The 19,511-nt window shown below is 46.8% G+C and overlaps 1 protein-coding gene across 11 annotated transcripts in view; it reads left to right on the top strand.

The window, feature by feature from the left end:
* Ank3 (ankyrin 3) overlaps positions 1-19,511 on the top strand; it is a 310,338-nt gene that overhangs the window by 204,260 nt on the left and 86,567 nt on the right. For 4 of the 11 annotated variants that reach the window (XM_087898212.1, XM_087898210.1, XM_087898205.1 and 1 more), the window contains 2 exons: positions 6,976-7,029; positions 14,694-14,817. In XM_087898212.1, coding sequence (XP_087754338.1) covers positions 6,976-7,029; positions 14,694-14,817 — 178 coding nt within the window. Of the gene's footprint in view, positions 1-6,975; positions 7,030-12,549; positions 13,261-14,693; positions 14,818-19,511 lie in introns of those variants that run through there. The other 7 variants (XM_087898204.1, XM_087898206.1, XM_087898211.1 and 4 more) reach the window with 4 other exon arrangements.

Here is a 19,511-nt window from a genome sequence, read left to right on the forward strand (position 1 = left end):
ATTTATAGAAATAGGCAGGAGGCTAGATTTCATCCACAGCCTGTAATTTTCTAACGTGTGATTCATTTTGTTTATCTCGTTCCAACTGGACAGCCTGCTCTACAGGAGTAGACCTATGCCGGCCACCGTTGCCATCTGAAGTCCCCATCACAGCTGCCCATGTTTGGGATTAGGAGCATCTCCTGCCTTCACTTCACATAGCCTTGTCACAGCCCCTGCCCAGGTTCCAAGCAAGGAATATTTTGACTAAAAGCGCATGCAAAGCCTTCATACTCAACCTATAATGTGGATTTGGTGTGGTCATATAACTGGGAACCCCTGAGTACATGGATCATTTAGGTTTTCAGTGCGAGGTTTAAGCTCAAATCTGCACGTTGTAAAATCTCTTTGAGTATCAGTTATTTACTTTGTCATGTTTAATTCTCTCAAAGTACCTTCAGGGTATAATTCTTATTACTATTATTCCCCCAAGTTATATTTAGTCACAATTAGAGCCTGCACGGAAAGTGTTATGACTTCTAATTTATCCTAAGCATCCCACTCAGATGGTGTATGGTATTTCGGCAGCTTTGCACCATTCAGAAAGCAGGCATTTGAATTGAGGTCTCTCAAACTGAGACTCCTTGCTCAGTGAGGCATCATACAAGAGGAGATCATGGGGTTGGTAAGGAAATTCAAGAAATTACTAACAACCTCTGAAGGACCTTGAAAAACATGTCAAAGAATGGATAAAATTTGGACAAGCAGAGGTTGTAAGGGAGGTAGGAGGGGAAGAGAGGACACAGATATTCCGAGTTCCCGAATTACTTACAACTGTGCTGAGTCTGGCAGACAGAAGTGGCAGCTGGGTGGTTATGACAGATACTGGCCTAGATGATGTCCTCAGGACAGGGCATAGAAGGAAAGTCAATTCTCGAAACTTCTACACATACTGCCTTAGAAGATGAGGATGTTAGGATGTGGTCAGCGATGGAGGGAAGAATCGAGAAGGAGTGGGTTCCAGTAGAAGTCTTTAGAGAAACTTTCTCTGGAAACACAAATCAGATGAGCCCACATAATGGGAAGCTCTCTCCACAGTGACTGCCACACCCACAATGTTGAGGAGCAAGACAGAGAATGGAGTACGGAGCTGTCGTGTAGCAGGGGAGAGCCACACAGTGTGTTTCTCCCTGTCAGATGAGTTAGAATGTGGTGCTCGAACCACCCATGCACTGGCTAATAGACAGCCCGAAGCTGCATGTGTGTGCACACGCCAGACAGTTCATTGTTGACCCAGTTAAACTGTAACTTTGGAGACTCTTTCCCGCTTCCATTTTTCTTCTGTTGCTGCCTGTCCACCCGAGCATCCTGACCTAACGACGTGTGCAATAGCAGGGTCCACGCCGCCCACTCTTAGCCTCTCCCGCTGTTAGCATCTTTACTGCAGAGACCTTGGACAGTGAACACAAGGAACAGCGTGAATGAATGGGCCAGGAGGGAAGGGCAAAGGGGTGAGTGTCTGAGAGCAAGTGAGAGACACCAGACAGTGATGCCGCTAATAGAGAGAACACTCCGATTTCCCTGGGCTGGGCTTAGGTTAGAATGAGAAGAGGTCCTACATGGTGTGGCCTTCTATGTACGCACCTTCGGGAAATATGCTAGAAACAAACCCACAGATGCGTGCTTTCCACCTGGTTTAGTGGTGACAGTTTAGGGACAAGAAGAGATCACAATTAGTCACACAGTGGGTACTTTGTGGGCGGTATGCCTGGAACTCCCTTCCTAGGTGAAGAGTTCCAATGCTTTTCGCACGGTCCTTATGCATCTAGATAATGAAGAACTGAGAGGAAAGAGGGCTGGAGTAGGTTTGCTGCAGAAGGAATGGCTAAGAAAGAATACACAAACAGGACAGGACCACTTAGAGAGGACCTGCGTTGGATACCCACAAGTCATATTTTAAAACGAAAACAAAAACAAAAAAAAAACCCCAGAAACTGGACATGAAGGTGTTATTCTGGAAATCACACTGTATAGTCAGGGACAAGGTAGATCCTTCGGGCTTGCTGGCCAGTGGATCTAGCCAAATCAGTAAGTTTTGGGCCAATGAAAGACCTTCATCCAAAAAGGAAAAAAAAAGTGGACAGCCTCTGTGGAATGATATGGACGCCTGTCGCCTGGGTTACATACATGCACATCTTTACACATACAGGCATTTGTACTCTTGAGAATATACTCACGCACGAGCCGAACTAGTTGGCATGATGCCGCTACATGAAGCTTAGCAACCAGCAGCCAGCCTTCCAGTCCTGACTTAGCCGAGTGAGTTTGTAGCTGGCAGCTAATTCACTGTCCGGTCATCTTTACGAGTGGCATAGGTTTGACGTAGTGGGAATGGGGGAGTGACCTTACACTCTCTTCTGTCTGTACTCCATCTTCAGCTTAGGCATTTATGCCCCCAAGTCAGTGTGCCATCTAGTCCTAACGGAGGTAACCAAGGGAAATTACTACATCGAGGTTCAGCATTGAAGCCCTGAGAAAATAACAGCATCTGCCTCAACTTTCTCTTTCGACCTCTCTGTAGGAGAGACTCTGAATCCTTTCTTCCCTTTGGGGATGGGTTTGTTTATTAACCCCAGCAAGATCCCGGGGACATTCTCACGGCTGCACCTGGACAGCTTCCAGCGCTGAGTCATGTGTGCTGACTTTAGACACTCCATAGCCTGGCATAGGGAGCAGTGAACTGCTGTGTGGGCTTTTAAAAAGAAGCACATCCCAGCCACAAGGAAGGGAAATCTTACGAGCAAAGAATAGAGTTGATTTTGTGCGCTTTAAAAAAGAAAATTGGTCACCTGAACAGAATCATTTGTTCCATGAGGTAATGTCAATTTATTGTTTCAGAGGGGTGTGAACTTGGCCAGCTAGACCCCATTCTTCCTCTTTGGCCTCCTGCAAAGCCGGAATCTGAAGGCAAGGTCTAGGGAGAAGGAAAGTGCAGTGGATGGTTTCCCTCCCAGGGTCCATGCATCCCTGATGCTGGCACAGTTCTTCGGGCTTCTTAAATCACCTGTTAAGCCCACTACTCATTCCGCCGGGTAATTGTCCCCTGTTTTAAGACAGACAGTGAAAAGATACCGTATTCCATTGCTTAGTTTATGCTTTCAGTGGCCAATGATAGAGGTCATAGGTGCAAGGAGAGTCCCCACCATTTGCTCATCTGTAGGAGAGGGGACAGGTGGAGAAACAGAGAGAGACAGAGACACTCAGGCCCCCCACCTTCTAGCTGTGCCTCTGACCTTTGTCACAGGGCCCTCAAATAGTGTGCTTGATGGCATTGCCTTCCAGAAGGACCCGGAACACAGACACCACATAAAACAGGAAGTACAGACTCCACCCACCTCTCTTCACCTCCTGTCCTCTCTCTAATCTCCGAATACAATAACCTCGCTTGTGTGGACATGGGTTCTAGCTTCAAACTGAAGAACAAAAGGAAAGATGGATCTGGAGTCTAAGTAACTTCTCATTCGCTGTCACAGAGCTGCAATAGAATTGGATGCATCCGGGTCCTATCATCCCTTCCTGTGCTCTGTGTGTGTGTGTCTGTGTCTGTGTGTGTGTGTCTGTGTCTGTGTGTTGGATTTGTTTGTGTGTATTTTGTTTTGCAACAAGATCTTACTATGTCTATTTGGTTGATCTGGAACTTGTAGACCAGGCTGATGCTGGACTCACAGAGATCTGCCTACCTATGCCTTTGAGTGCTGAGGTTAAAGGTGGGCGCTATCACACCAGGCTCCCTTCCTACTCTTACTTTCTCGATTATTAAGGATGAAAGAAACAGAGGATAAAGGGAAGCATCACATGAGCATCTATAGTCTAGACAATCAATTAGTTACTCATTTATTTAAATATGGAGACAAGATCTTATCTAACCCAGCCCATTTTTTTAAAAGGGTAGATTTATTTTTGTTTTATGTCTATGGGTGTTTTTCCTGCATGTATGTCTGTGCACATGTATGCCTGGTACCCAAGGAGACCAGAATGGGGCATTGGATCCCGTGGAACATGAGTTACAGATGGTTGTCACCTGCCAAGTGGATGATGGGAATCAAACCCAGGCCCTCTGGGAAAGCAGCCAGTGCTCTTAACTACTGGGCCCATCTCTCCAGTCCCTCCATACCCAAGTCAGTTCTGAACTCCCTATGTAGTTAAGGATGACATGGAACTTCTGATCCTTCGGCCTTCACCTCCTGAGTTCTGTAATTACAGCCTTGCGCCATGACACCCAGTTTACTAGGTGCAGGGAGGTGGGGTGTGGACCTCGGGGCTTCTTGAATACAGAGGAAGCTCTCCGCCAACTGAACGGCATCCTGAACCCACGGGCTGAAATGTGTCCTCTTAAAGTTAGATGAGATCATAAATGTGTTAGTCACGGTTGATTTGATAAAAAGTAGGTTAAAAATAATCTGTATTTTATGCCCTTTATTTAAATCCTCAACGAAAAACAAATAGCAGATTTTATTTCTTGTTACATGTTTTTTAAAAAAAAAAAACTGTGTGTGTATGTGTGTGTGTTTACGCACGTGTGCACGCGCATGCACAAGTGTGGATATCAGAGGACAACTTGCAGAAGTCAGTTCCCTCTTCCTGATGTGTGGGTCTGTGAGGCAGAACTCAGGTTGTCAGGCTTGGTGGCAAGTGCCACGACCCACTGAGCCCTCTCACTGGCTGACAGATCTTCCTCCTAAGAGCTTACTGATGTCTCCTATCCTTGCCATGAAGACAGAGTTGAGTGGTAGAACAGGCCCGCCTTCCCAGCGCAGCGTAGCTCCTCCTCCTGTCGAATAGCCTCAGTAGTATCCATCCGGCTTCTGCCCTAAGGTTAGAATTGGTCGGGAAGAGCAGGACAGGTGAGGATGGCTGTGCAACTGGGAGTTTTCAGTTTGGAAAAAAAAAAAAAAGAAGTATCTCAACAGAGTAACTGTGTTTGCACCCACCACGGAGGGATGCTGCTTGCTGGTAATATTTACTCTAAAACCTAATTCCAGGAACCCTAAACTATGCTGCAACTGGTGTTTTCCTGTCCAGTTGCCTATGGCTTCCTTCAAGCTTGCAGCCTGAGGTCCTCAGGACATTCCCATACCTACCTTACCCTACTGTGTTGGGTTCTCTAGCCAGGAATAGCCAACTCCCCAGCCTTATGGCCATCTTCACTCACACACCCTCTGTTTAACCCTGGGAAGGTGCTCAGTGAAATGTGGTGCTTCCTTTGAGCATCTATGGGTAGTCTGCCGTTCCTTTGTTCGCTTTCTGCCACTGTGGTGTCCTGTTACGGCTTGGGTAACTATGTCCCAGCATAGACTCTGCCCCTGATTTGACCTGAGAGTTTTAGGAAGTCTGCCGATATATTTATATGTCATCTATAAAGGGAAAAGGGATGGGGCTAGAGAGATGGCTCAGTGGTTAAGAGCATTGCCTGCTCTTCCAAAGGTCCTGAGTTCAATTCCCAGCAACCACATGGTGGCTCACAACCATCTGTAATGAGGTCTGGTGCCTTCTTCTGGCCTGCGGGCAGACACACAGATAGAATATTGTGTACATAATAAATAAATATTTTTTTTTTAAAAAAAGAATACTTTCTGCTCTTCCAGAGGACCTGTGTTAATTAGGGTCTGTGTTGCTGTGAAGAGACGCCATGACTATGGCAACTCTTAGAAAGGAAAACGTTTGTTTGTGGTGGCTTACAGTTCAAAGGTTTAGACCATTATTGTCATGGTGGAAAGCAAGGCTGCGTGCAGGGAGACATGGTGCCAGAGGAGGAGCTGAGAGTGTTTACATCATGACCCCCAGGCAACAGGAAGTGGTCTAAAACACTGGGCGTGGCCTGAACAAACATGAGACCTCAAAGCCCACCTCCCCAGTGGCGGACTGCCTCCAACAAGGCCACACCTACTCCAACAAAGCCACACCTCCCAATAGTACCACTCCCTTTGGGGGCCATTTTCTTTCAAACCACCACAGGATCTGAACTCAGTTCCCGCCACTCACAGCATATGGTTCACACTCACCTGGTTCCCCCACTCCGAGGGATGCAGCGCCCGCCTTTAGATTCTGAAGATATCCTTACACATGTGACACGCACATAGAGTGGCATACACACACAAATAAAAACAAGTCTTTTATTAAGAACGGGTGGGGTGTTACATGAAGTACACATGATATAAAGTGTGGTCAGGCTATGGGGGCAGGGGGCAGCTGTAAACAGCTGCAGTGTGGTATTTGTACCGTGATCCGCGTCTTGGTCCTCTTCCCTGGAGACTGACTCCTGGAGACAATAGTTGGCTCTGCCACCTGGATATTCCGTGTGGTTCACAGACCAGTACCATCGCAGCCTGCTAGGAGAGCCTGCTACTGCCTATGCGGAAACTTGGGGCCTAAGCAGTAAGAAACGCTCTGCTAAGGGAAAGCTGTTTCCCAAGTTAGTGCGTCTGAGATTCTAGAATTCCCACCTAGGAAAGAGACCTAATTGGGCATAGCCACAGGCTGGGCAAATGGCTGTAAATGGTAAAATTTACAGGGAAAAAAAAGGCAAATGGTAAAATTCCTTAAGCGTAAGGGTTCACAAACTGAGTTCTGGGCCTGCCGTACCAGAGTCACCTGGGGGTTTGTTGCCGGTGCAGACTTTCAAATCCCTCCCCCCATGCATGCTATGTGTTGAAGGCACAGCTTTCAAAGTGATGTGTGGATTTGAGTCTCTGTCTTCCTGTGTTCTTTCTCTGTGTGTCCCATTTCTTACAGAAGCAAGTGGTGGGGGAGGAGCTTCTTCTTCACGTTTGTTGGATGTCCACTGGTACACATGACGGTCTACCCTGAAGCCTGCCTGGCTGGCTTGGGCATGTCCTGTATGTGTTTGTGGTGGATGCAACATGCGGCCTATACGACTGACCTGCATTCCCTGTGTCCTGTTTCATTTTGTTGACTTTATTCATTCTTTTTGAATAGGTGATAAATGCTCATGGTTCAAAATTCCCAATGTACAGACGTTTTTGGTGAAAAGTAAGTCTCCCACCCGCCTCTTGACTCTGGTGCTGTAGTCCCTTCTTCTGAGGTTATAACTGATCTGCCAATCATTCCAGACATTTATTGAGCATCCACGCTGTGCTGGGAAGCTGGGAACCAGAGAGGGAACCCAGCAGACACCCTCTGCCTTCAGAGAGCTTTGCTCATCACCACCGTCAGCAGTACTTACGCGGTGGACTTTGAGTTTCCACAGCACCCTGGCGGCATCAGCACCAGGGCTCCACAGCCCGGTCTCCAGCCTTTGAAAGCCCATCTTTCTCAAATCCTCAGTGGTCTTGGATCTCTTACTCCATTGTTGCAAACTGCTCCTGAAGTAGAGATAGGAGGCAGAGAGAATTAAATGAGATAAAACACAACGCACCAAACACAGAGCCCAGAGCACAGCAGATGCTCAATAAATAGAAGTGTTGATTCTTGTGATCCAATCGTAGGCTCCTGTCCTGAGGTGAAGACTGATGATGGTGGGAAGGTTCACTCTTCCTTAGTTCTCATTGTCTCTCCTGTCTGTGCTCAGGAAAGGTATTTTAAAGCCTTTCAGTCAACTGAAGCTGTCTAAGGTTGACGGGAAGTAAGTGTCTGTTGTAGAGCAGTTAACTCCTGGCTAATCACTGGGCTGTGTAAATTCCACCTCTCTTGATTTCTCCTCTGGCTGCTTTCAATCTCACGTCATTTGGAGCCTTGGGGCTATTATTTACTCCGAGGGGTTTTGTGCTATTTCACCTTTTAATGTTACAAAGCGCATCCTCTTGTATGTGTGTGTGTGGGGGGGAGGGCACAGTCTGCATTTCCCAAGACAAGAAGTAAGCCCTTCTGAGCAAAATATCTTACTATCGTTTGGTTGAGCTATTTTGAGGGAGTTTCTCCAGGACTTAGGGTTCTGAGCAGATAGAAAAAGAACCCTGAGTCCCTAGAAAAGCAACAAATGGGTTCTGTGGTGGTGAGCTCAAGGCGGAAAAGATTACAAGAAAGTAACAGAGAGAGAGAGGCTGGGGAAGAAAGGAGAAGAGGGCTGGGAGAAGAGGAAGGAGAAAGGAAAACGAAAAGAGAAGACGGGAAGAAGAGGAAAGAAAACAGAGGAGAGGAGGGGAGGGGGAAAAAAGGAGAGACCAAGCCTAGGTCTAGAAAATTCATTCCCACATCAGGTCCAAAACTGTTTCTTTCCACAATGTAGAAAGGGTCACGGGAGGCACCATGAAGACAGGAAGGAGGTTAGGCTGAGCGTGGACCACTGACTGGAGCCCCAGGGAGATAAAGATGTGGCTGTTTGTCCTGCCACAGCCCCAGATATCATTTAACACATTTGATTCCTTTCTCGCCTTGTTTCCGAAGCTGGTCTATCTGGTTTTCCAGGTAGACGAGTCTTACAACTCTACGTGTGGCCCTCTGTAGCGTGAGGATTCTCCTCTCCGGTCAGACACAATGTGGGGGGGGGGGGGGGCGGTGCAGCGGGGCTAGCTGGGAATCCAGTGAAATGCCCCAGTGGTATTTTTATTACTGGTGTGGTTCCTTGAGGGATTATGGTTCTTTTGAGGTTTGGGTTGTCTTGAAAACCTTCCCTGGGTTCTGGTAGACTACTGACAGAAATGGATTAATAGTAAGAACAACGGTGCCCGAATATCAAAGTTGAGAAAGGCATAAAGCTAGTAGTACGTGACCGAAGCCCACCTAATGGAATTGGTCACATCGCTTGCTTGAGATCTTTGTCTGTTCTCATCCTGTGAACACTGCTGAGATACAGAGCTAAAGAGCTGGCCAGGGACACATTGGGCAAACAGCATGTGACCTCTGGACTTTGTTTCTTGTTTCCATTTCGGTCAGCTATTACAGAGTAAATCGCCTATCTTTCCACGCAGTGTCTTAAATGATCTCAATCGTCCTGTGGGCTTGCCAGCTTTCAGGAGATGGCATCAGAAAGCAGCCCTGAAGCAGGAGTCACATGACCAGGTGTGCAAGGCTGGGTCAGTCAAAGTCTGGTTCTTCAGCTAGGCTATCGAGATGGCAATCGCTTCCTCCTGCCCTTTCTCTCTCCCGCCTCTCTCTCCCTCTCTCTCTCTCTCTCTCTCTCTCTCTCTCTCTCTCTCTCTTTCTCTCTCTCTCTCTCTCTCTCTCTCCCCCTTCCTTATCTTTATCCCCCACCACACACACACTCCTCCTCTGCCTCTCTCTTTTTCTCTCTTCCTTTCTCTGCCCCTCTCCTCTCCTTTTCTCCCTCCCCACAACCTCTACCTCACTTCACATGAACCTCAAGCTTCTTTATACAATATTGGCTTAGTGTTAATCCCATTTCTTATATAAGACTGGCTAGGAACACACAATCGTTTCCAAGAGGCTCACTGAGAACCTGCAAGTGTTTGTTTGTTTGTTTGTTTGTTTTTAATCTAAAACCTGGAGATCCTGGACAATCACTTTCCCTGGACCTTGCTTTTCAAAACTCTGACCAATCAGATTCAAGTAAGGGCCCTGGACGTGGGCTTAGGCAGGGGACAGTAGACTTCATTGGAGGCTGGGTTGGGAGGGCAACTGGAGAGACGAACGGCCTCCTTGCCAAAGCATAGTCAAGACTATTTATATCACGACTACCCATTTATCAATCCTCCTATCCTCCGCTATCAAGCTATCTGTCAAATGTGACCCATGCACTTTGTACTTCTTAGGAAGTGAAAATTTAGGGCCCTTGGTGTTTTATATGTATTTACAACAGTACTCCAGTGTCAAGATCCTTAGTTTTTATAACATAAATATTGACGACGATATTTAAATATTAAACTAAGACTATCACCTCTGCTAGCTTAGAAACACTTGAACCTGTTGCTAAGCAGCAGCTGCTAGGCAATTTTGTTTTATCAAAAGGGGATTAGAATCGGTCACACAGTTTAACATAGTCCTTCTCATCCTAACCTCAGTATAACAGTGCTTAGTGCTAGATGATAATTACAGAGTGTTTTGCATGGGAAGGTGGGAGGATCCATTTTGTTTTTACCGTTTAATCGCTTATTCCGTGTGATTCCCATGTGCTGAGCCCGCTGATTTTTGCCTTGACCAGTGTAGACAGTAGCAATTTAAATGATGACTCTGTACATTTGTGGGCACAGATGTCTGGGCCCAGGGGAAGAACCTCAAAGATTCAAAGTCCTAGCAGGTTCAGCGCTCCCTTTGGTCCAAGCTTTTAATTCACTTTCCAGGACATTGTAACAAAGTCCTGGGTAGAGATGTCATTTGTGAAGATTCAAGCCGTGACTCAGAACCATTGAATGGCATGGTAACTGCTTTCTGGTCATAAATGCTAGTGCTCGGATCTGCACCCAGGACACCTCCTCTGCAGACCACATTAGAAGAAAATAACTTTACTTCGATTTGTGAGTTCTGCATTTTGTAAGGAATGCTTGCATTGTGCTAAGTTGTGAGGACATATTTGCTGGCATGCAGGCCATCATTTTTGTTTGTTTGCTTGCTTTTGTTTTTCTAGATAGGGTTTCTCTGTGTAGCCCTGGCTGTTCTGGAGCTAGCTCTGTAGACCAGGCTGGCCTCTGTCTCCTGAGTGCTGGGATTAAAGGTGTGTGCCACCACTGCCCAGAAGGTCATGACGTTTTGATTCTTCTTTGATCAGTATCCACAGCTTCCACCCTCACCCTACCCTGGGATTTTTTGTGTTTTAATAGTAACCCATCCTGGAAAAAACAAATCTAAGGACCTATAGACTGTGCTTGCCCTTCATCAAGCTTAATCCCAGGAAAGGGTCAAAACACTGTAGCATGCAGACTTGAAAAAATAAAAATACAACCAGTCTCTCCTCTCAGTATCAGTCATCAGTTCCAAAACTATCTACAGGGCCCCTCAAATAGGCAATCCATCCAAGAGACCCCACAAGGCCATGTGAGAGGCTAGGCATAGGCCCAGGACACCCTGGGGAGGAACGTCCTTCTCAGATGTAAGTAGAAAAAGAGGGAGAAATTAGTCATGTGGGGAAAGAACAGATTCCCTGGAAAGATTCAAAATCTCAGAGTTTAGGGATCTGCAGAGATTGAAGTAATTCCCTGACAGGTGGGCAGGGCCATGCAGAAGGGTACTGTGTGCTGCGTTTGTGCAGGGGGGGGGGGATGGGGGGGAGTGTGATCCATATCCCAGGCCTTGTGGGAAGCAAGCTTGAGTCGAAGGCTTTGCTAAACTGGCCAGCTTGTGGTTTTTAGATATGAAAAAACAAACAAACAAAACACCAGGCTAGCATTCAGACATTTCTGTCCTTGAAGCCTCCCCTCCCGTTTTCAGTGTGTTGACCCTGTAAACGGCTTCTCTCTTGCTTCTGTAGGTATGTATCCTGTTGACTGCAGCCAGACTGAGCAAGATTACAACAGATCATCTTAACATTAATAAATCATATTCCTTCACTCATTCATGATCCTGAGTGAGCGTTGTTCCTCACTCCCCCCACCCCTACAGATTCAAGGCTCTCTGTATTTAGGTACCAGCATAGGTGGATAGGGGAGGGCTCATGAGGCTCCACCCCTAACTGAGGAACTATGGGAACAGAAGCAGCTGGTGGAGGGAGGGGTGCTTTCTCTGGGGCGGGGGTGGTCACAGGTAGGTTGCTCTTGCCCTACTGGAAGGTTGTACACCCTTGTAGTTATGGGCAGCGTTGATTGGACTCTGTGGGTTTAAAATGAAAGGGAGGACACAGTGTTGTGAGAGGGTCAGGGAGGTATTGGAATAGAGACATGGGTGGGTAGGTATTATTATATTGCATTGTATACGCATAAAAACTGCTCAAAAAGTAAATACAAAGAAAAATTTGCATAAGTAGACAGATAAGCTTGGCACAGCTGACTTAGGTTTCAAAGACCTTTGCTAATGTCCTATACTAACCACCCAGCTAGTCTCATGTGTATGTTAGGGGGTGCAATTGAAATGGCCTCTCAGGCACACTCCAGAGGAACCTGCAGGGATCTAGCTCTCTTCTCCCCACTGCCCACATAAACAGGATGCTTCCCCTAGGAGAGAGGTCCCGCATTTCAGAGGAGAGCTGTCTTCAGAGGCTTCGGGTGGCAGGGTCACCACCTGGGACCAGTCTTCTCTTCCTGGTTGCTTAGACTTCTCTAGCCACTATCATCACCCCATCACCCCACTCTCCTGTGATCTCCTTCCCCTTACCCCCACCCCCACACCCCCACCCCCAGCCAGGAGTGAGAACCAGTAAACCGAGATCCTTTATACGTTTTCAAGAATTGTAAGAAACCTGCCCTGACTTCCGTACAGTGGTAGTTGCTTCCCCAGACTGCCTCTTTGCCCCACCGCTCCTCTGCTTTCCCGTTCTCTCTCTGGGTTCTCCCCTGTTGCTCTGTGTCTGTGTGTTTGATCTGTGGCGTCCCTGGGAACTCTGGTGCCACAGCTGCTTCTCTGGCCCCGCAGTTTCCCAACCTCCACCCAGAGGGCAGGCCCTCCCTTCTTTCCTGCCCTCCCGTCCACCTGACAGGGACCATAAATAACAGAGGCTCCCGTGTTCCCAGCTGAGAACAAAGTTGAAAGTTTGCCTGCAGCTCCCAGCCACTCCTGCTCCGGCCCATTCTTTGTTTTCTTCCAGTGTTTGTTTTTCCTCTACCTGGCTTGGCTGTTTCTTCATTCATATTTGAGGAGAGCCGGTCTCCCGGGCTCCCAGGCTCCCAATTACACCCAGTGTTCTGGGCTCCCTCAACCTCTTGTGAGGGTCCCGGTCGCTCGGGCGGCACTGGTATCAAGTTACTGAAAGTCTACACCCAGGCAGTCCTCATATTTACATACAAATAACTCCTGGGCTTGTGTTTATGTCACTATTGGGTCCTGCAAGAGGCTTGCCAGAGCGGTCTTAATCCAATCAGGAGGCACTTTGAAAGGATGTCTGCGGAGTGATCAGAGGGATGTTCGTCGCTATTAAGTGTTGCCACATGAAATTTTTTGAATGTTTCTGTCTGAGATTTTTTTTTTTTGAAAAAACCTTCGGAGTCTAAAACGTGAGGAAAGATGTACAGTTGCCCAATTGCCTGCGAGCAGACGGAGAAGCTGAGGGAAGCTCCGCGGCCCCGGTGAAGACAGATCTGCCCGGGGAAGGGTTTGTTCAGACTGGTGTGGATTGGGGCTGGTGTGAACGGCTTTCTCTAAACCTCTGCTTAAGGAATTCCTGGAAGCCTCCAGGAAGTACTCCTCAACCCAGCGTGGTGGAAATGGCTTTGCCACACAGTAAGGAAGCTCTTTCGTTCATTCCTGCTTGGCGGTGTGCTGGTTTTGTTTCTGACGGAGAGATGTTGCAAATATCCCCCTGTGAATTCTCACTTTCAGGAGTGTGGCCTTGCATAGCAGCAGAAAGGCAATCTTTTAGTCTTCATATTTGGGGAAAAAATACCCAGTAGTCGCCAGTGTGTTTCAAGATCGGATTGGCTGCTTAGAAGTTAAGCTCCTGTGGTTGAAATGAATGGAGATTGTAACTGTGTTGAATGGAGGAGCCCGGCCGTCCAATCGCTTACCTCTGGGAAAACTTAGCGTATACACATTTGGGATCTCTTTGCGCCAGCCAGCTTGTATCTCAGAAGGGAATCAAAGTAATTTTAAGAAGAGACAGGGTTTGCCCTTGTAGAGGGAACTTTGAGAGGGATGGGAAACATCCCAGAGGGCAAAAGAGGATCGAAAAACCTGCCCTGTTGCTCTTGGAATGTGGTTTTCCGTGTGAGCTCACTAGGCACACAGAACTCAGAGCTCATAAGAGCGGTTTGCACGCATTAACTCTTTGTGGGGCTAGTCAGGGCGCAGTTCCTATGGTCCCCCTTTCCGACTGCGGGAGCGGGCACCTCACCTCTGTAGAAAGCAGGGTTGCTTTGCAAGTAGGCTTCGAGGGTTCGTGAATCTGATAGGTTTAGGAAGAACTCAAAACTAATGTGCTCCGAGGTCTCCCAGGCAAGCAGTTAACTGCTCCTACCATGAACTTACAGAACTTAGAGACGATATGCCCCAAACCGAAATCCTAGAGAGGAAACTGGTTTCAACAACAACAAAAATATCTCTTTTCCCAGGCAGGTGAGCAAACTCAGCTGGTTAAAAAGCACTTGCCAAGCCTAGCTGAGTTTGATCGCCAGCATCCACATAGTGGAAGGAAAGAGCTGGCTCCCACAGGTTGTCCCCTGAAGTCCACAGGTGCACTGTGGCACGTGTACGCCGAAACATATAAGCAAACGCGTAACTGGAACTAAATAAAGCCATTTCCTTCTCTCGTTTTTAAGGACAGTGTTAGGGACACAGGCCTTATTTTGTAAGCTGCGTTCATTCAAACAAGTCGCTCTCATCATGGGTGGTACGAGGAAAGCTCCCCTGATAGATAAGCTCCTTCTCTGTAATTAACTGAACCTAGGGGGTAGGGGTGCGGCTGGGAGGGGTCAGGGGTCACGCTTACCATTGATCATTAACCCTAGCTGGGTTCGCTACTTCAGTTGGCCCCTACAATGGTGAACTAACCTCTTTCTCCACTGTTTCTTTCTGGACGGCATTAAAACAAACAAGCAAACAAACAAAACTACAGGGGCGTCAGGGAAGGTGGTGAGATTGTGAGCGGCAGCAGTCTCCGTAATTGCTTCAGAGTCAAGAGGGAGGGCTTCTGACCGTGCCTTGCTCTCCATCTGCAGGTGAAGATGCCATCACAGGGGACACTGACAAGTATCTTGGGCCACAAGACCTTAAGGAACTGGGCGATGACTCCCTGCCAGCGGAGGGTTATGTGGGCTTCAGTCTCGGAGCCCGGTCTGCCAGGTACTTGATTACCCCTCCCACCCCCCTGAAGTTTACTTGCAACAACCACAGATCTATCATGAGCCAGCACCATTCCCATCTTCCTCATGACTCCAGAACATGCTCTTTGGATGCCATGTGAATTTTGTGGAACGTGCTCAGTGCAAACATCTGTGCTCTGCTATTTCCTTGTCGTTGGCTGTGTGTAGTCTCATGTGACAGAACACATCGATCCTTCCCCCTCGCACTCTGCAGTCGGCTTCCAGCATGCTACCAGCTGAGCTCCCTGGCAGATGGGAAAGCCAGTCAAGGTGGCACATTTCCAAAGTAGTTCACTCCATAGTGGAAGAGATTTCTAGTTACGGATATGTAAGAAAATTGTATATGGATTATGTGGTATACTTTGCTAGTGAAAAATTAATTCACAGTTGATCGACATGAAAAAACTTAGGAAAAGAAAACCTTTTAAACTGCCTGCATGCATAGACAGTTGAGGTTTTGCCGTTACTGTGTTGGTCAAGGGCCTGTTCGGAGTGTAACAATGACTTATCAAGAGTCCCAGACAGCAATGGGGCTAATTCAGCCCTTACAGCTGAAGCGGGGAAGCCTTGACTCCCGAGTCACTCACTGTGTGAAGGAAAAAGGACCTTGTCCAAAAGGCTGGGAATTCTTTCCCCCTGGTGTGGCTCAGCTGCAATGTTTGCTGACTGTCAAGTTATTTTAAAGCTAATAATTAAACTTTCTAAGCGAGAGCCCCAAGGACATTTTCCTATAGTTTAGGAATCTGCTGTAAAAAGTTTCATTGTCTAATAGTAAATGGCACTACCCACAGAGTAAACCTTGGGGTTTGTTCCCAGTGCGGTTGGTGAGAACAGTTTAGACGCTGCATTGCCTTTTCTTCTAGTTTGCCTTTTAAAAATAGAAGCTTGGATAACTTAGTAGATCTTTTTTTCTTTATAAACAGGTCCTAAAAGGCATGCAAACCTGATAGGAGCAGGTGTCAGCAACAGAGAGAGAGAGAGAGAGAGAGAGAGAGAGAGAGAGAGAGAGAGAGAGAGAGAGAGAGAGACTTTTAAAATATGCATTATTTCAATCACATAGTCTGAGAAATTGAAACTAAAATGTCTGGGTCCTTCAAGGGTCTTGACTTTTCTCTTTTGTGTAGAGCTGGGTACCATGTATACTCCTACAGTGCACTGCTTTCGCCCCCCCTCACATTTTTATGAATATATCCTTTGTAGAAAATTCTAACCACTCGCTTCCAGTGAGATATCACCTGTTGTTATTTTTTTTGGTCTTAAGATAATTTTAAGGATTTCTTGTCTCTGATTTTGACTCTGCCGTTATCTGTTGCTGTTATATGTAAGTCATCTTTTTCATATTGGTGAATCATGTTATGCTCAGAGGCAAATATTTCTTAAGGCACATTTTTATAGCTTTATTTTTAAAGAATTAATATTTTAATGTTTGTACAGCATATCATTAGAGTATTATCAAGTCAGTTATTCTGAGTGTAACATTTAAAGGGACATTCAATGTATGATTCATTCAACCATAACATTTGTTTTTTCTTTTTTTCCCTGTCTGATTTTTTTTCTTTTACATTCCGTTTCTCCTGGTTTTACTTTTTTTTTTTCTAAAAATACTTTAAAATAGTCCCAAGATCAGGTAAGAAGATGTGGCGCTTTTGTGGTGTTTCTCTGCCTGTCCCTGACCCATGGTCCCATTTTTATTTACTTCGGCATTTGTGCTGTGCTGTGCTGGCCTGCAATGTGCTTTTTAAGAAAAAAAAAATTGTTTTTCGTTTTTCTGCTCAGCTCTAGGAAATCAGTTAGTTATGATTGGGAAAGGAGGAAAAAAGTAAACCAATCTACAAAAAGGAATTTTACTTATACAATAGTGAATGAATGCTAAAGAAATTCCTCTCTCAATACATTTTGTAGAGTGCATGACAAAACGGGAAAGGTTTTGTTGGATCTAAAGAAATAGTCTGGTTTCTTTGCTAGTGGCTGTTTGTTTGAGCTGTCCTAGACACCCCAGCAATGTTTTAGCCCAAGGCAGCATGTTTTCCTAACAGGCCCTGCATCTAACACTTAGGTTTCAAGGATGGCTACAAATAATCTCTCTGACTTTAGTTTAAAAAATCAATTTAAAGCCCGGCAGTGGTATCGCACACCTTTAATCCCAGTGCTCAGGAGGCAGAGGCAGGCAGATCTCTGTAAGTTCGAGGCCAGCCTGGTCTACAAAAGCTAGTTTTAGGACAGGTTCCAAAGCTACAGAGAAACCCTGTCTCAACAAAAACAAAAAGGAAGGAAGGAAGGAAGGAAGGAGGGAAGGAAGGAAGGAAGGAAGGAAGGAAGGAAGGAAGGAAGGAATTAAGAAAGAAAAGAAAAGGAAAGGAAAGAAAAGAAAAGAAAAGAAAAGAAAAGAAAAGAAAAGAAAAGCAAAGCAACAGGCTTTCTAGACCCCCTTGGGTACTCTCAGTACTCCCTGGCCGTGAGTGTGCTGGGATGAGTCAGGGAGTTGGAGTGTTGCTTGGTAGATTTCCTGGGTTCGGCTGCCTGATGGCAGGAAGCAGGTCTGGTCTGGACTGGTCCTTGGGAATCAGAATTTGCAGCATTTCTGTGGCTAGCACAGGTCTGAGCTCTGCTCTGCAGCTGTCACTCACAGACAAACAAGGAGGAGACCCCGCTAGGGGACGATCCACAAATCTTAGATTTGAAAATCTGGATCACGAATACGTAACCTCTCTCTAAAAGCTTTGAAACGTTTGCCTACATCTAGTCCAATTGGGGCTTAACTTTTGTGGACCGTGGCATGCCAGCCCTGCTTTGAAGAAAGGTGTGGTCTAGAAAGTGTAAGGAGTGGGCCCTTCTCAAATTATGTCAGCGAAGCCGCGTGTCCGGAATAGACACTAGCGGATGGCGTAGCCGCTTGTCACTTGTGGGTCTTTCAACTCAAGTGTGTTAGTTAAATGTGGTACAATTTAAAGATCTGATCTTCAGTCGTGATAGCCACAGCCCAAGAGGTCAGGGATCACATGTGACCAGGGGGCATGGATCCCGCTGCAGCCCGTTACCATCCCTGGACGGAACTGGGCAGTGTTGAGGGAAGGGAGCTGCTGCTGTGTCAAGGAGGAGCTAAGGGCCAGAAAGAGGAGTAAGGAAAGAAAGGTAGCTGAAATGAGGAGGAGAAAGGAAGCTTTATGATCGCATGACTGGCCTGACCATGGAGCCCTATGGCGCGCTGGGAGGCACCTATGTGCCTGGATCCTGTTCGTCACAGTCAGTAAATATTTGCTGAGTGTGTTTGGTAATGACCTTGGAATGCAGGTTAATTCTGAGTCGGAGCGATGAGCAAGATAGTCAGAGAAAGCTGAGACTCTCTGCTGAAGGAAGGACCCACCTTCTGCAGATAATGTATGCGATACAGCTAAGGTTTCAGCTAGGAAGCAGTGGGGAGAAATCCCGCTGTGCAAAGGAACACACGCTCCTTGTTCTCTTCTCTGCTGTCCTTCCATTCACGCGAGCACGTGCACACACACACACACACACACACACATCAAAGACAATGCTACCTCCTGACCAATTCACCCGGTGGTGATACCGAAAGTCCTACTTAGGCCCACTTTATTAGTTAAGCATGCCTGATTACAAAGAAAAATACTAAGTTCCCGTGGTAAGGATGAGGACTCCCCCCTACACCCACGAGGACCCCAAGATCAAAGGGATCAGTGTGTATAATGCTAGGTGAAGATGTTTCATGGCTGGGGGGAGTCATGTCTAGGCTTCGCCTCAACTCTTTCCCATCCTGCAGTTCTGCCTCGGGAAAGGCCGTCAGGTGGGAAACCTTGTCACAAAGAGGTGAGTGGATAATGTCAGTGGAGCGGCAGTTCACAGCCAGCGTCCTCCTTGTCCCCAGAGGATCATAATCAAGCCATTAACCCAAGACTCAGATTAATAATAACCCTGAGCACCACGTGACTCGTGGGGATAGATGCAGTCTTAACCAGATAATTCACCTTTTAGAACCATTCCCCCCCACAATCCCACAATCTACTGGCTTTTAGTTTAAGAGTCTGTATAGGCAAAGTGTGGGGAACCTGGACAATTCAGGGACTGTCTATGAGAGTGTCTACAAAAGATAAAAGTTAAGAAAAAAGGAAGAAACCAGTAGAGAAAAAGGAAAGACGGGGAATGTGAATGTCTCCCGAAGCACAGCCAAGAAAGGCATGTGGCTGTGTTTCTGCTTCCCTTCTTGAAGATGTCCTTGAGGGTCAGCTGCAAACCAGAGCTCTTAGTGTGCAAACCCGTAGCGGGATTCCAGAGATTCACCTGCAGACCCCAGCACAGCAGACACAGTTCCATCCAAGTGTGAGAGGCAGCGCGGTGGAACCGAAAGAGGCACCTCCACCAACACAAAATCTTTTTAAGAAACACTGCCGGGGCTGGAGAGATGGCTTAGCCGTTAATAGCACTGGCCGCTCTTCCAGAGGTCCTGAGTTCAATTCCCAGCACCTGCATGGCTGCTCACAACTGTCTGTAACCCCAGTTCTAAATGATCTGACACCCCCACACAGACACACATGCAGACAAAACACCAATGCACATTAAGTAAAGAAGTAAGAAAATTTTTATTAAAAAAAGAAAAAGAAACACTTGTGTTATTGGGTAGAGGTTCTTTTCAATGCCATGTTGGTTCAGCACCATAGTGAA

Source organism: Myodes glareolus, chromosome 18 (genome assembly GCF_982192425.1).
Source record: "Myodes glareolus chromosome 18, mMyoGla1.1, whole genome shotgun sequence".
Lineage (NCBI taxonomy): Eukaryota > Metazoa > Chordata > Mammalia > Rodentia > Cricetidae > Myodes > Myodes glareolus.